This window comes from Chanos chanos, chromosome 4 (assembly GCF_902362185.1).
Source record: "Chanos chanos chromosome 4, fChaCha1.1, whole genome shotgun sequence".
NCBI classification, from domain to species: Eukaryota; Metazoa; Chordata; class Actinopteri; order Gonorynchiformes; family Chanidae; genus Chanos; species Chanos chanos.
Window position 1 is genome coordinate 5,351,102 of NC_044498.1, and position 12,853 is coordinate 5,363,954.

General features: G+C 40.8%; 1 protein-coding gene across 2 annotated transcripts; it reads right to left on the bottom strand.

Moving 5' to 3' along the window:
- Nucleotides 1-183: 183 nt before the first annotated feature.
- nr2e1 (nuclear receptor subfamily 2, group E, member 1) lies at nucleotides 184-7,022 on the bottom strand. Of its 2 annotated transcripts, none has more exons than XM_030772508.1 (9): nucleotides 6,962-7,022; nucleotides 3,161-3,306; nucleotides 2,583-2,670; nucleotides 2,138-2,373; nucleotides 1,792-1,938; nucleotides 1,445-1,541; nucleotides 1,121-1,270; nucleotides 639-744; nucleotides 184-346 (listed from the first exon to the last, which is right to left on the bottom strand). In XM_030772508.1, exons 1-9 carry the CDS (start codon nucleotides 7,020-7,022, stop codon nucleotides 184-186), a joined length of 1,194 nt encoding a protein of 397 aa, XP_030628368.1. The 2 variants fall into 2 exon arrangements, with proteins under 2 accessions (XP_030628368.1, XP_030628369.1); XM_030772509.1 differs by having other exon boundaries at nucleotides 6,995-7,019.
- Nucleotides 7,023-12,853: the final 5,831 nt, after the last annotated feature.

Genomic DNA, 12,853 nt, shown 5'->3' on the forward strand with positions numbered 1-12,853 from the left:
CGGTTCTCTTAGATTCCCTGTATTTTACTATGCTGACATTGGCAGTCTTTTTTTTTCTTCAAAAACAAATACAGAAAATATTAAATCAGTATGAGTCTGGCAGGCCAGCTTCCATTGTCCCTGCATGTCCCGCAGCGAATCGTGTGCGTGAAAAGAGCCGTCTCCCTGTTCAGTGATTGTTGCTCATATATCGCTAGATTTGTACATGTCAGAAAGAAGCCTCGTGATTGGCACGTTTCCGATGGTCTTTTTGAAAAACACGTCCTCGATGGTGGATGGACTGACCGAGCGCAGAGCAGGCAAAAGCAGCAACAGCTTCCCAAAGCGGCACGGCTGAGTGGGGTACCTGCAATGCATTCAGAAACAAAAGCATTTAAGGATCTGTCAGCGAAAGCTTTTACAATTTCGATTGCTTTACAACTATCAACCCTAACAACCAAATTACCCGTGTCAAATTAACCCTCTGAGAGCGTTTATATTGTCCCACACTAAACCCGTTTTATATTGGTGCATTTTCTGCGTAGCACGGCACGGACAAAACCACCGTTAAAGTCCGACAGCACAAAACTTATAAGCTTTTGATGCGTGTCATTGTCATACAAATACAAGCAAAATTCGGAGCCCTCTGGACCTCTTACCTCGTGTGGATGTAACTGTTGAGAGTGAGTTGCGCCTCGTCTTGGAGAGCTGCAATGGCGCTGGCGTTGCGAAAACTCCTCAACTCTGAGCCGCTATGCGTTGGAACTGCGCCAGAAAGAACAGGCATAGTAAGCTATTTCATTGCATGAATTGTACCAGGCAAATCCTTAGCACAACGTGCTGAAACTTGGATAATGATTTGAGTTATTCATTTATGCCCAAGACTAAATTCACGTTAAATGTTCTGGTTAGATTGGTCAAATTTCCAGCTCTAATATTAGAAAGCAGGAGGTACCTCATGGGAAAACGCCAGAGTGTTGTTTATGAAATGAAATGAAATGCGGGAAAAATAATATGCTGATTATTACGAAGCCTAATTGTCCTTAGATTAATAAGAGACAATTAACTGAAGCAACTTAGTGTTAGGTTTAGTATTAAACAGAATGCGCATTTATTTGTTTGTTTGTTTGTTTTGGCCCACCTGCTTTAAAGGTGACGATACATTTGAGACAGGCAAATTCCGTTGCGTCGAGTCGCAGCTGTCTGAAACGCGTCACCACCTCTTGCAGTGCCTGGATCTCCGAAATAATCTTATTCAACCGCTGCGACTCTGTATTCTCTGAGTTCATACCTAATATATAAAACAAAGACAAAAAGAGACGTTCGTTACGCACTTGAACACAAAAGCTTTTCAGATACACTTTTGTCCTCACATGGACAAAGTTTTTAGAAGTGTTGAGGCTTGAGGTAGCCTACTTTAAATCATACGCTTTATTTGAAAGTATTTCGAGATGACGTGGTGTACCTGAGACAGCCAAAAGAGTGTTTGAATCCACTGGAATGGCCCACTGTGCTATGCCTAGAACGAACAGTTCTCTCCATGCGTCCTCTAATAGGATCAACTGCAAAACGGATTATCATGCTTAGTAATCACAGAGATCCGTACATTCGTTCAAAATCTGAGTTTAGTTTTGATTTTAGAAAGCCAAAATCATGACCTAAAAAGCTAAACTTCAGAGACCAACATATCTTGTTTTGCCGTAAAAGCAATGGAATAAACTGTATAAAACAGTTATCAAAATAGCGGTCTAAAATTCGGGTGAAAAAAAAAACATTTTTTTGCAAAGCGCTCAAGTGAGTTGTCATAGCTACCTGGTCAGGTAAAGGGAGAGTAGAGAACGCAGGAACACTCTTGGCCCATTTGATGCTCATGAAGAGCAGGCGCGCGGCTGATTCACACACTGACTCGGTGGCGACCTCGTATAGATACATAGGTGTGCCACTCACCTCATGAGGGTACTGTGAAGGAGTTGACAAATACACGTGAATTAACTTGTCCTCATTACCTTCATTATCTTAGCATTGCGTCAGCTGATGGCTTCGAATGTTTGTATCAATCAAATGCGAAAGGAAATATGAAAATAAGTACAGCTGTAAACCAACTGAATAGACTGAGAGGGTACACTTCTTCGAAGTAGCCTGAGTGAATTTATCACACCTTTGGAGTGGGCTGTGCGAGTCCCACGATGGCTTGCCGTTCAGGCGTGCTAGTAACCGTGCTTATCTCCAAGTTGTGCGGCTCTAGCTGGGAGACAGTCGTGAAGAACGGCGGGCCCGGGATGGAAGTAGCTGGGAAGTGGGTTGATGTTCCGTTCACCTCTTTGTGCCCCCTAAAATACAAGGCCACCTGCTTCCTAATGGTCGAGGTCCTCGGGCCCCTCTCGTGCTGCACGGCTGTCAAATTGAATGAACTTAAATTACCCTGGAGCGCCGCATTTTTTTGGAATGTGGCCTTCGAAACCGGTATGTTATGTTCTGGGGGTTTAGTGGGCCGAGACTATTTGCTAATTTTCCCTAATAATAAACGACTATTTTTTTTTTTAAATGATTCTAAAACTTTTATTCAACGAAATAAAGTGACAATGAAGGTAGATCATATTTACCGTCTTTGTTCATGTTCACTTCTAGACACTTCTTTAGTCTGCACGCGCGGCACTGGTTTCTGTGTGTCTTGTCCACGGGACAGCCACCCTAAGGGAAAAGAGATGGAAAGGAATTAAGCGGTGTGGAACATGAGAACAAGCGAAATTGTATTTCCGAAGCAATGATGACAGAGAAACGTCGGCTCCTCCGCCACATTATCTCCAAGGGGGGCCACTCCACAGGTAAGGGAGAATCGCGCAGTAATGACGGTCATTGACTCGCTCCCCTGCCGTTTAGCCAATAGTCTCATTCCCGCCTACCGCCTCTCCAAATCCACACAGTCATGCCTGTGCGTTAGATTGGATTACACCTGTTACACTACACAGGGCAAAGGCCCTTCAAAGACCCGGGAGGAGGCTTACTTGTGTGGTAATCTTTCAATTATGAAAATAAGACTCTGTTCCATTGGACAGCAAACTGAGGTGCACAAGTTAAAGTGGGTTCCAAGAGGGAGGCGGCGTTTGGATAAATTTTTCTCAGATGTAGACCATTTTGGATCTGATGAAATAAAAAGCACAACACTAAAAAGGGTATATACCTGAGTGCCAGATTTGCAGACATACGTTCTGTTCCTCCGTATGCTTCTCTTGAAGAATCCGGAACAGCCATCACATGCGTAAACACCGTAGTGCTTCCCTGAACTCCTGTCACCACACACCTTACACGGAATGTCCAGAATTCGACCTTTAAAATGAACAAACACTGTCCAGTTAATACTTTTCATATACCCTACACAATTTAAAAAGATGAATATATTTTTCTCTATTTGTGTGCGGTAGCAAGACTCAAAATTTACAGTTTGTTGCTACAGTTTTCTGAGGCCTAATCTGTCTCAGAAGCCTCTGGTATGTGACAAGAGGCCCAAATCAACCACGCCATCAAAAATAAAATACACTTCAACTCAGCTGGCAAAGCACTTTGACTCGACTTACAAAGAACAAAGTTTTGAAGAGACAAAGATGAAAAAGAGAAATCCTCATTACACACCATTTCGACACCTCCCCTGTTCGTGTTCGGAAACACGTATACAGAAAAGACAAAAACACGACGCCACAAAGCAGAATAACAAAAGACAATATTTTAAATAGGCCCATCCATGGGAATGCGTGCGTTTACAGTGTCTATGGTGGGAAGCGTCATATCGAAGGTCCCCATAAAAACAATGCTCAGAGTAGACGCGCACAATAGCGACATTAGGGAAAGTGTTAACTTAATGATTTCCCCCATTGAGCCTCGTCTGACTGGCCCGATCTCGACAAGCTGCCAACTCTGCTTCATAATGAACCTCGACAGCTGCTTTCTTCGCGCCGTCTATAGGGCCGCGGATTAGGGAGTGACACGGGAGCGAGAATAATACGCGCCAGCGTTTCAGCGACTCAAATGAAGTGTATGCAAATCAGACTGGAGTAAATGAAAATTGTGGGTTTTTTTCCTGTACAAAACTTTTTTTCCGTATTTAAATCCGTTAATGGAGGTATATTTGCATGTATATGAGGTAGTCGTTTGGAGAAACGGCTATGTAATTACGTTGACATATGTCCACCTGCTCATTGATTTTTCAGTGACCCGTCAAAAAGGGTAGCATGGGAATTCGGATACAGCCCGGTAACGACAGACCAGCAAAACAATGACTTCATGCGAGGGCGTTCTGACTTAAAAAACCGTTCCCTGTAAAGCTTGGGCAAAACTAGGAAACGTTGGTGAGAGAGAAAAAAAAGTTGAACGTCTGGCGTATCCAGCATTTTCAAGTGTCAGTAATTTGACGAAAAAATATTGCCTCTGTAAAATATACTTTTTAATTTGCGTCGGTTGACTTTTCCCGTCCCTCTTTTCTGACATTTTTCGTTGTCAAAATTACTGTTTCTTTATATATTTGGACATTTGGAATTTCAGTATATTGGCTGGAATTAAAAGGGGAACACAGTGCTGTGGGTGGAATTCAATGTGAATTTAATGATATGCAAAAGTGCAGTGTACTGTAGCAGTTAGTTTTATTTGTTAAATGTGTAATTAGCTGCTAAATATATAAATGTTTTGATCAGCCTCAGTTTGATCAAAGGAAGTATTGAATATCGAATGAGTTAGTCAAATTTGCCACAAGTTAAAACACACACACACACACACACACACACACGCACACACACACACAAATTCCCACCATAGAGATGAGTTGTGGAAAAAAAAATTACACGTTCTAAGAAGCAAGGCATTTGGAATACACAATCTGATTTTATATTGCCCGAATCCCATATGTCTTCTACTGAAGATGTATATTTTACTTGTAAAATAAACGATAATTTAAACGTAATTAAAATGTAAAAAAGTTATTTCTATCTTGCAATATTTAAAAGATCCTTTTTGGTTGCTATCAACGAGTTTCTCAATATAGTGTCCAAAAGCCTTTTGCATGTGGGCTACAATATCGCAAATATTAACCAGACTTCCTCAAAAGCTTTTTTTTTTTCCCCAAATGAAGTCATATAGACCGGCAGTCCCCTCTTTGGCTCTTGTGCTAATTGCATTGCCGTCCCTATCCAACGCAATCATCGTTTAATTTGACAACACTCGAACAAAGGTGTGAAATTACAATGGCTGAGCGCTGAGGCAGTTGAGGACGGAGAAATGAGCCGAAGGCTGATTTGTTTTAGCGGAACGACCTCGTTTCTAACTTTCCTTCTTGTGGGGTCCTACTTCGCTGTATTGTAGGTTGTAATCTGTATAAGGAATATGAAATAGTCCACTGTTATCAGAGGCAAGATTTGGGCTCGATGAAAAGACAAAAAAAATAGCAGGCATGAAGAACTGTTAAACGTCCAACGATCACGTAAAAAAGCTAAAAAGGCTACATCTTGCATTTTTAGCACTTAGTTAAACTGTCATTATTTTTGTGAAAGTCCATAATAAATTATTTGACTGTTTAAAGCATGAATAATCTCTATTTGTAATCTATACAATCTATATCTATAATCTGAATGTATAAGCAATCTGTATCCGCCTATAACTGACAGATATAATCTCGTGTACAATTATTTAAAATAAACCTTTTGCCAACTCAAAAAGTTTGGCCTATATTGTAAACTGATCCCTGAGATAGAGTGTTCTTGCAAAAAAAAAAAATTATATTTAAACATTTCCTTATCTGTGTAAAAATATTTTACATTAATAGTTTCATTTAATATCCTTTTGGCCTTACTGATGGTCAAGTGATTAAAACCAGGGACGCCTTTTCAGTTTAGATTTGTCTGCCACTTTTACTGTGATAAGCGTTGGCCAAGTCAAAGAGCATACATTTATAGTTTAAATTATATTAACCTGCATTCAGAATATCGTTACAAACCAAACTATAAAACAATCACTGTAAGATATATAATATATAGGATGATAGTCCATTAACCTATTGATAAACACAAGCCTTAGCAGACGTTCTACTTCTTAAATGTAATCGAAAATTAAGGTTTTTAAGAAAGAATTATTTTTTTTCTGCGATTATTTCGGTCGAGGCAGTTACTTCACCTTAACAACTGACCCTGTTTTGCCATATGAAATGTATTGTGCTCGAATACCAAAACACGTGGACACGCATTCCCTCAAGAGTAACTGACAGGCGCACATAAATACCAACAATTTCGATACTGCAGGAAACCCAAGAGCGACAAGTTACATGATTCATACTATCGCTGATATAATTAAACACCGTACCTGCCTGTCTTTACGCATCAGCAACTCGGATACATAGATAGATAGACAGATAGATAGATCTCTGTCGATCCTGCCATTTTATTACCGTTTCAAATACTCGCGTCTACAGTAGACTCGAGAATATGAATGAGAAAAAAAATGCAAAGCCTTCTTGCTCTGACGCAGTATAATCAAACTGATTATTAATATGAGCCTTTACAGGCCCCTGTGTACACTACTGCGTTCTTGTTACCGTGATTTTGATGAGAATCAAACGATTTTTGTGAACAGATGATGTAGCTACCTATTGCACAAGTCTACAAAAAGATGTCAGTAAACTTTGCCGCGGTCAGCATCTACCGACAAACACAAGATAAATTTTAAACTAAATAAAATGTTACATTTCCAGTCATTTGGAATGTCTACCCGTTATTTGAATCAGATATTATCAGAGAAAGGCGGAGATCAATACAATGCGTTGAAATATTTTAATTTGAATCTGTGAAAAATCAGCGCATTTTTTTGCAAAGATTCTTTTCGGATTGTTCTTACTATCCGCTTACAGAGCAAAATCTAAAAAATTGTTGTATGGTGAGTTGCTCAGTTTATCTTATTCAGAAAACTTTCACATTGAAAAGCAGAAGTTAAAAGAACAACTTACTGGATTTGACATTTAAAATATCCAAGCAGCCACTTGTTGAACCGGCAGGCTTGCTCATCATGAAGCGTCGTGGTTTTAGTCGGCCGTATTAAGATGTGAAGTAGCGAAATCCTTATAGTCGTTTTTTTCTTTTCTTTTTTTTTCAAAGTAGGGAAAAATAAGACAAAAACAGAAATCCAGACTCTCGCAACAGCTCGAAACTACTTCGAATTTCGTGAAGTCCTTTTTCTGGTCCCGTCTCGATACTCCCCTGACTTTGCTGTTAGTCTGGCTAAAACCTTAAATTCATTGAACACAACCTCGTCGTCTTAAATACTGTATTTTATGCGGGCCCTCAAGCGAGGATATACCCGCTATACGATACTTGCAAGGCTGGTTCTGGTTTCTTAGGAGAGCACCCAAGTGTTGCGGTAAGTTGCTGAAGCTACGAATGTTACACGGGAAACGGATCCAAGCATCCAGCGTATCAGTGACAACGGGGCCGGTGAGAGAGGCAAGCTTGAACGGTGTGAAACGCCAGAACAGAGCGGCGGTAAAGAAATGTGCCGCAGCTGATGTGACTTTGTGATGTGTGCCGTCAGATTAAAGCTTTGGTAATATGTATGAGAGGTGTAAAGGAAGGAGGGAGGGAGAAAGGGAACGGGGGAGGAGAACCCAACTTCCTTTGCCTACTTAGCTTTTTCCCTGCCTTCTACTCCAACTCCTGCTCGCGCATGACGTCACCTCGGCTCAAGCGTCCAGAGGCAAATGGAGTGATGTTTCCAATGCCCCTGCACAGCCTAAGGAAACGGCAAAAGAAGAAGAAGAATGAAAAGGCATTACGCTTTTGCAAAACACGGCAGAAACGCTGAATTGACCAGCCTGTTTTAGCGATATCACAGAAGTACATTTAGTAATCTTTTATAACTTCTAAACGATTTTCAGGTGTTCGTTTGTGTCGGAGCGTAGTGACAGCTCATGACTTAACTTTACCGTGCGGTGACAAGTCAGGTTGGTCCAACGGATTTTAATATTTTCTTCCATTTTTCCAGTCGCTTCTCTCTCAAACAGTCGCAGGATTATGCGGGTTTATTTACTAGCTGCGGACAACAGGGGATTCTCAGGCACTCTCAGGTCCTTCCACCGCTGGGTTAGTTGTGCGCGCGTGCACCTGTTGAGCGTTTGTTCCGGAGTAGTACGAGAATTCTCGTGATCACCGGTCCATAACACTTCAGCTCGCTTTTGTCTCTTTTTGTGCTTCGGTGCCGCATATCTCTTCCCACTCTTTTCACTGAGAGTCTATCTTTTGTCGATATTATTATCACAGGCTACAGCACTACTTTAGTTTGTCTCTCAACATCATTTACAAAGCCTGAACATCGCGTCCATGTGCCCACGTACGGCACAGGTTCCCGGCGGTTACTGTGGGGTGTTTGGGAGCGAACCCCCGAGCAAGTGGATCTGTTGAACTCGTTTACGTTAAAACGTTACCCAGGAATTGCCGTAACGCTGGACAACCGCTCAGGGCGCAAAGAGCGTATCAAGACGGATGAAGCGCCGTGCTAGAATTTCTTTATTTATAGATTCTATGAAAACCATCTTGTATCCCTGTAGTAAAAACGGAGAAACATGTAGATATAGCAAAAAATAAATGAATAATCATAGTGTTAGATGGTCATATGTAATCGCTGCGGTCTTTGGAGAAAACGGGGAGGCAAAGACGGGAAAACGACCAGGAATAAGAATTTCATAGAGCTACATAGTTTTCATCGACTAACACGGTTAAATACACTAAATGACTTGATCAGTTCTCCTCATCTCCAGTTGCTCGTGCGCACGAACGGGGCTTTAAACGTAACAGAAATATGCTTGTGACTACTGTCCTGTAAAACAAAGTAGCCTCGACCGCACCGCTGTTGAAGTGCACGCGCACTGACATCCTGACCTTAACAGCGTGCCTTGATGTGGTGGCCGCCCGGAGACATTCACATATTAGTTTTAATTATGAACATTCCCACGGTAACCCGAGGCCATATGGGAACTTCAAGTCTCGATTTAAACGTGGCGACCTGGGTACAAATGCGTAGCTAATCGCAATTAGTCATTGTCATGTCCTTCTTTTAACGGTGCTTTCAGAACTCGTAAGAGAAATTAGGCTTTTTGACAGGTGACTGAGTACGTTTTCAAACGTTAGACTGTTTTAGGTGGTGCCAGTCGGACAGAATTTAACATATTTGACGAGAGTAGATCATGGGCTTTTTCACGGCTTTACTCAAATCCAACAAAACAGAGGATCCTACTTTTTTTTACTGTCTCAGTCTTTTTGCTTTGTCGATACAAGATAGTCAAAACTCTCGAATTAGAAATCTTAGCGTTTGTTAGAAAGAAAGAAAGAAAGAAAGAAAGAAACTCAAACTGATTAACGGTTTAACTGACTGACGCTTAAAATTTGTTTTTTGATTGACTATGTTTTACCATTTGCTCAATGTATTAAACACATCAACTGGGCGACTTCTTGAGGAGACGTCCACTTTCTTGATTTCATAGTTCACAACATCTTTACTGTTGAATTTTACATCAATACACAGTGTGTGTGTGTGTGTGTGTGTGTGTGTGTGTGTGTGTTAGGGGTGGGGTGGTCTGTTCGTGGTAATCTTCTTAACTCGCTCTAATCCTGTCATTCAGAGATAGTCTTTACACAAACATAACATACATCATGGCTGCCCCGTCTGCGAGCTTTCACTTTTTGTGTTAGTGACTCTGCTCTCAATAACAGTCAATGAAAAATCGTTGACAAAGAACCATCATTCTGTGTATCTAGTTGTTGGCCTGACGGAATCAGTATGCAGTTACTTACAAAGGCCCTCAAAGTTGAGTGGAAAAACTTCCAATCCTCGGCAACTACCACGGCTGTCAGAAACAAGTGCCGTATGAATAAAGTAGAAGAGACCATAATCTTGTATTTCTCAAACCGCCTTCGTGTTTAACAATATCGTCTAACATAAAGTTCACCTAGTTGTGTTTAATTGGTGTATTCAAGCGCCCGACTCTGTGATAGAGGTCATTTGGCGTAATTGAAGCGAACTAAAATTGAGTCTGATTGAACGCCGGCTAACCCAGTATGTCCTCCTTTAACGCAGCGTTAATCTTTATAACATAAATAACCAGATATTTGACTTAACGACAGGCGCTCATACTTAAAGGAAGCACCTGGTCATTAAATCGTTCATTGTAAAGCGAACAGGTGAACTGTTCAGTACCGCGGACAGTGCTTAGGCTACACGGATGCGATCAAACAACAACAACAAAAAGTGTTTTCAGAGTCACTCACGTTGACATCAGTGAACTATATCATAATCTAGCAAGAAGTGAATCCTGTGCATAGCTGATTGTCCGCGTTTGTCCAGTATTTACATTACGTTATGCTTTCTTTTTATCTTTTTCTCCCTCTATGTGTTTCTGTGTATTGATGTAGGGTTTTTTTTTTTACGTTACGTGCTTACATCTTGGAGATCTTGGAGACTCGAACCTCGTACAATAAAAGTAAATAATAAATAAAACAATCTATAAAACATTTTGTCATTAGAGCAACACATTCATGCTCCAGAATTAATACAGACCCTTTTTCCTGTTTACATTTGGAGAATATTACATATTCACGCTTAACTCATATTTCCTCATACCTCCTACTTCCAGTCAGGGATTAAATACACTGATTTTTATTTATAACCATTATGAAAATATTTATATGAAGTTTACATCTCCTAAAATTTAATCTTTCTTGTCAGCTAGGTATTTGGCATAAGCTATTTGGTCTGTCCTTTGCAGTATTTTTCATTTCTATTGCTGAGCTATAGAGCTTTCCACAGCTAGTGCCTCCATCTCCCAGGAGTCATTGCTCCTGCCATACTTTTGTACAAGTAATCTGTTTTCAGTCGTGACTCAAATTGATAGTGTGATATCTATCTGAAAAGAATGAGACACAGAGAACTTCATCATCATCATCATCATCATCATCATCATCATCATCTTCTTCTTCTTCTTCTTCTTCTTCTTCTTCTTCATCATCATCATCATCATCATCATCATCATCATCATCATCATCATTATTGTCCTTGGTTTTGTACAGTTGTGTCTTTACTGAAACTTTGTGAGTTTCAGTGTTCTACATTAACCAAAAAAGGAAATACACACACACACACACACATTCACACTCACACTCACACTCACACTCACACTCACTGAAGGCCTTCCCATCTCCCTCACAACATCCCACTTTAAAAAAAAGAAAAAAAGAAAGAAAGAAAAAAAGAAAAGGAGAAAAAAAAAGAAGTAAACCTTAATCTAAGCAAATCTAACCCAGTCTAACTGGCAGGTCGATGGACGCTCTCTGACAAATCTATTTGGGGCAAATTGTCAGTGAGAAACTTCCGCCTGAGCTGGCCCGGACAAAACTTGCTGTTGGACGGACTAAATCCTGCTGCAGGAGGGTCAGGACAATGGGCTGTGGATGTGTTGATGTGCTGGCAGCGGCTTGGGTCTGACAATGGCCGGATTAATTGGTCCCTTGGCTGACTGATTTGAGATGGCTTCACTTGGGTCCTCTCCATGGGGAGCCCCATTGTCCAGCTCCTGATTCCCACTTTTCACAAACTCCAAACAAAAGTCAATTTCTTTCTCAAGGGGGTTTGAGAGAAGAGGAGAAATATCTCTCCGGACCCTCGTGTTTCGGCTTCGAGAGAGAGATGACTCAAAAAGAAAAGTTCTTTCTTCTTCATCCTTTTTTTTTTTTCAAATGGATGACTTAACACACACACCCTCTTGCTCCCTCTCTGTCTCTCCGTCTCTTTCTCTCTCTCTCTCTCTCTCTCTCTCTCTCTTTCTCTCTCTCTCTCTCTCTCTGGCCACCTCCAACCCTCTCTTTTTGAGTCATCCCTCTAACTCAGGGACTTTTCGGAATGAATAAGTTTAAGGAAAAGTTTGTAGCACGAGTGACTGAGACAGAGAGAGAGAAAACGAGAGAAAAAGAGAAAGAGAGACAGAGAGAGAGATGAGATGAAAATGAGAGTAAATACAGAGCTAAGGCTAAATCACAGCGGATCAGAGCTTCCTCAGCTGAGGCACCTGTGGATCTGACAGGCAGGCAGAGCTGAGGATCTCTCTCTCTCTCTCTCTCGCTCTCGCTCTCTCTCTCATTAATATTGAAATTTCGGAGATGCCATCATATTGCCGCTCTGAAATCGGTCTGATGTTACCCCCTCGACTCCCCGGGGTCCGACTCTCCGCTTCCAGTCACTCATGAACAGCTTTTTTCCCTCTCTTTCTTTCTTTCTTTCTTTCTTTCTTTCTTTCTTTCTTTCTTTCTTTCTTTCTTTCTTTCTCTAGCTCCCTTTCTTTTTTTCTCCCGTCCTCGCTCTCATTATCATTCTCGTTTTTTGAAAGGCCTCGTTAACAAATTATGACAGCTGGCCAGAGAAGCCTTGGCCATTCACACCATTTAGACAAACAGTTGAGAGACACAAACTGATGGACTTGATTTTTCAGCAACACTTGATTTGTTCAGCACATGGGTTCACTTTTCTCCATCTCTAATATTTCAGGATTCGGTGAAGAACGCAACAGATGTGACAGATCGTTTTTGCATGTTCGGTTTTGGTCGTCTTCTAAGTTTTACATTATTTGAACCATTAGGTTTTAAAATTTCTGAATAAATGAGTAAATTAATTAATTAATTAATTGATTAATCAATGCATTTAAATGCTCCCCGAGTGAATTGAATATATGTGAATCACACACGCAAATACGTACACACGCACAGACACGCAACCGGTAGTATGGATAAAGACACTTAAAAAAAACCCCAAACTTATAAACATTTATTCAGTTTTATTTTGTTACTTATTTTCTTAGGCT

What these genes read in the sequence shown, in the direction of transcription:
- nr2e1 (XM_030772508.1), bottom strand. Translation starts at nt 7,022, where the DNA reads ATGATGAGCAAGCCTGCCGGTTCAACAAGTGGCTGCTTGGATATTTTA. An exon ending in TCTGCAAATCTGGCACTCAG is followed by an intron (nt 2,671 to 3,160) that starts GTATATACCCTT and finishes CTTTTCCCTTAG; the next exon opens with GGTGGCTGTCCCGTGGACAA. An exon ending in AGTGAACATGAACAAAGACG is followed by an intron (nt 2,374 to 2,582) that starts GTAAATATGATC and finishes TCAATTTGACAG; the next exon opens with CCGTGCAGCACGAGAGGGGC.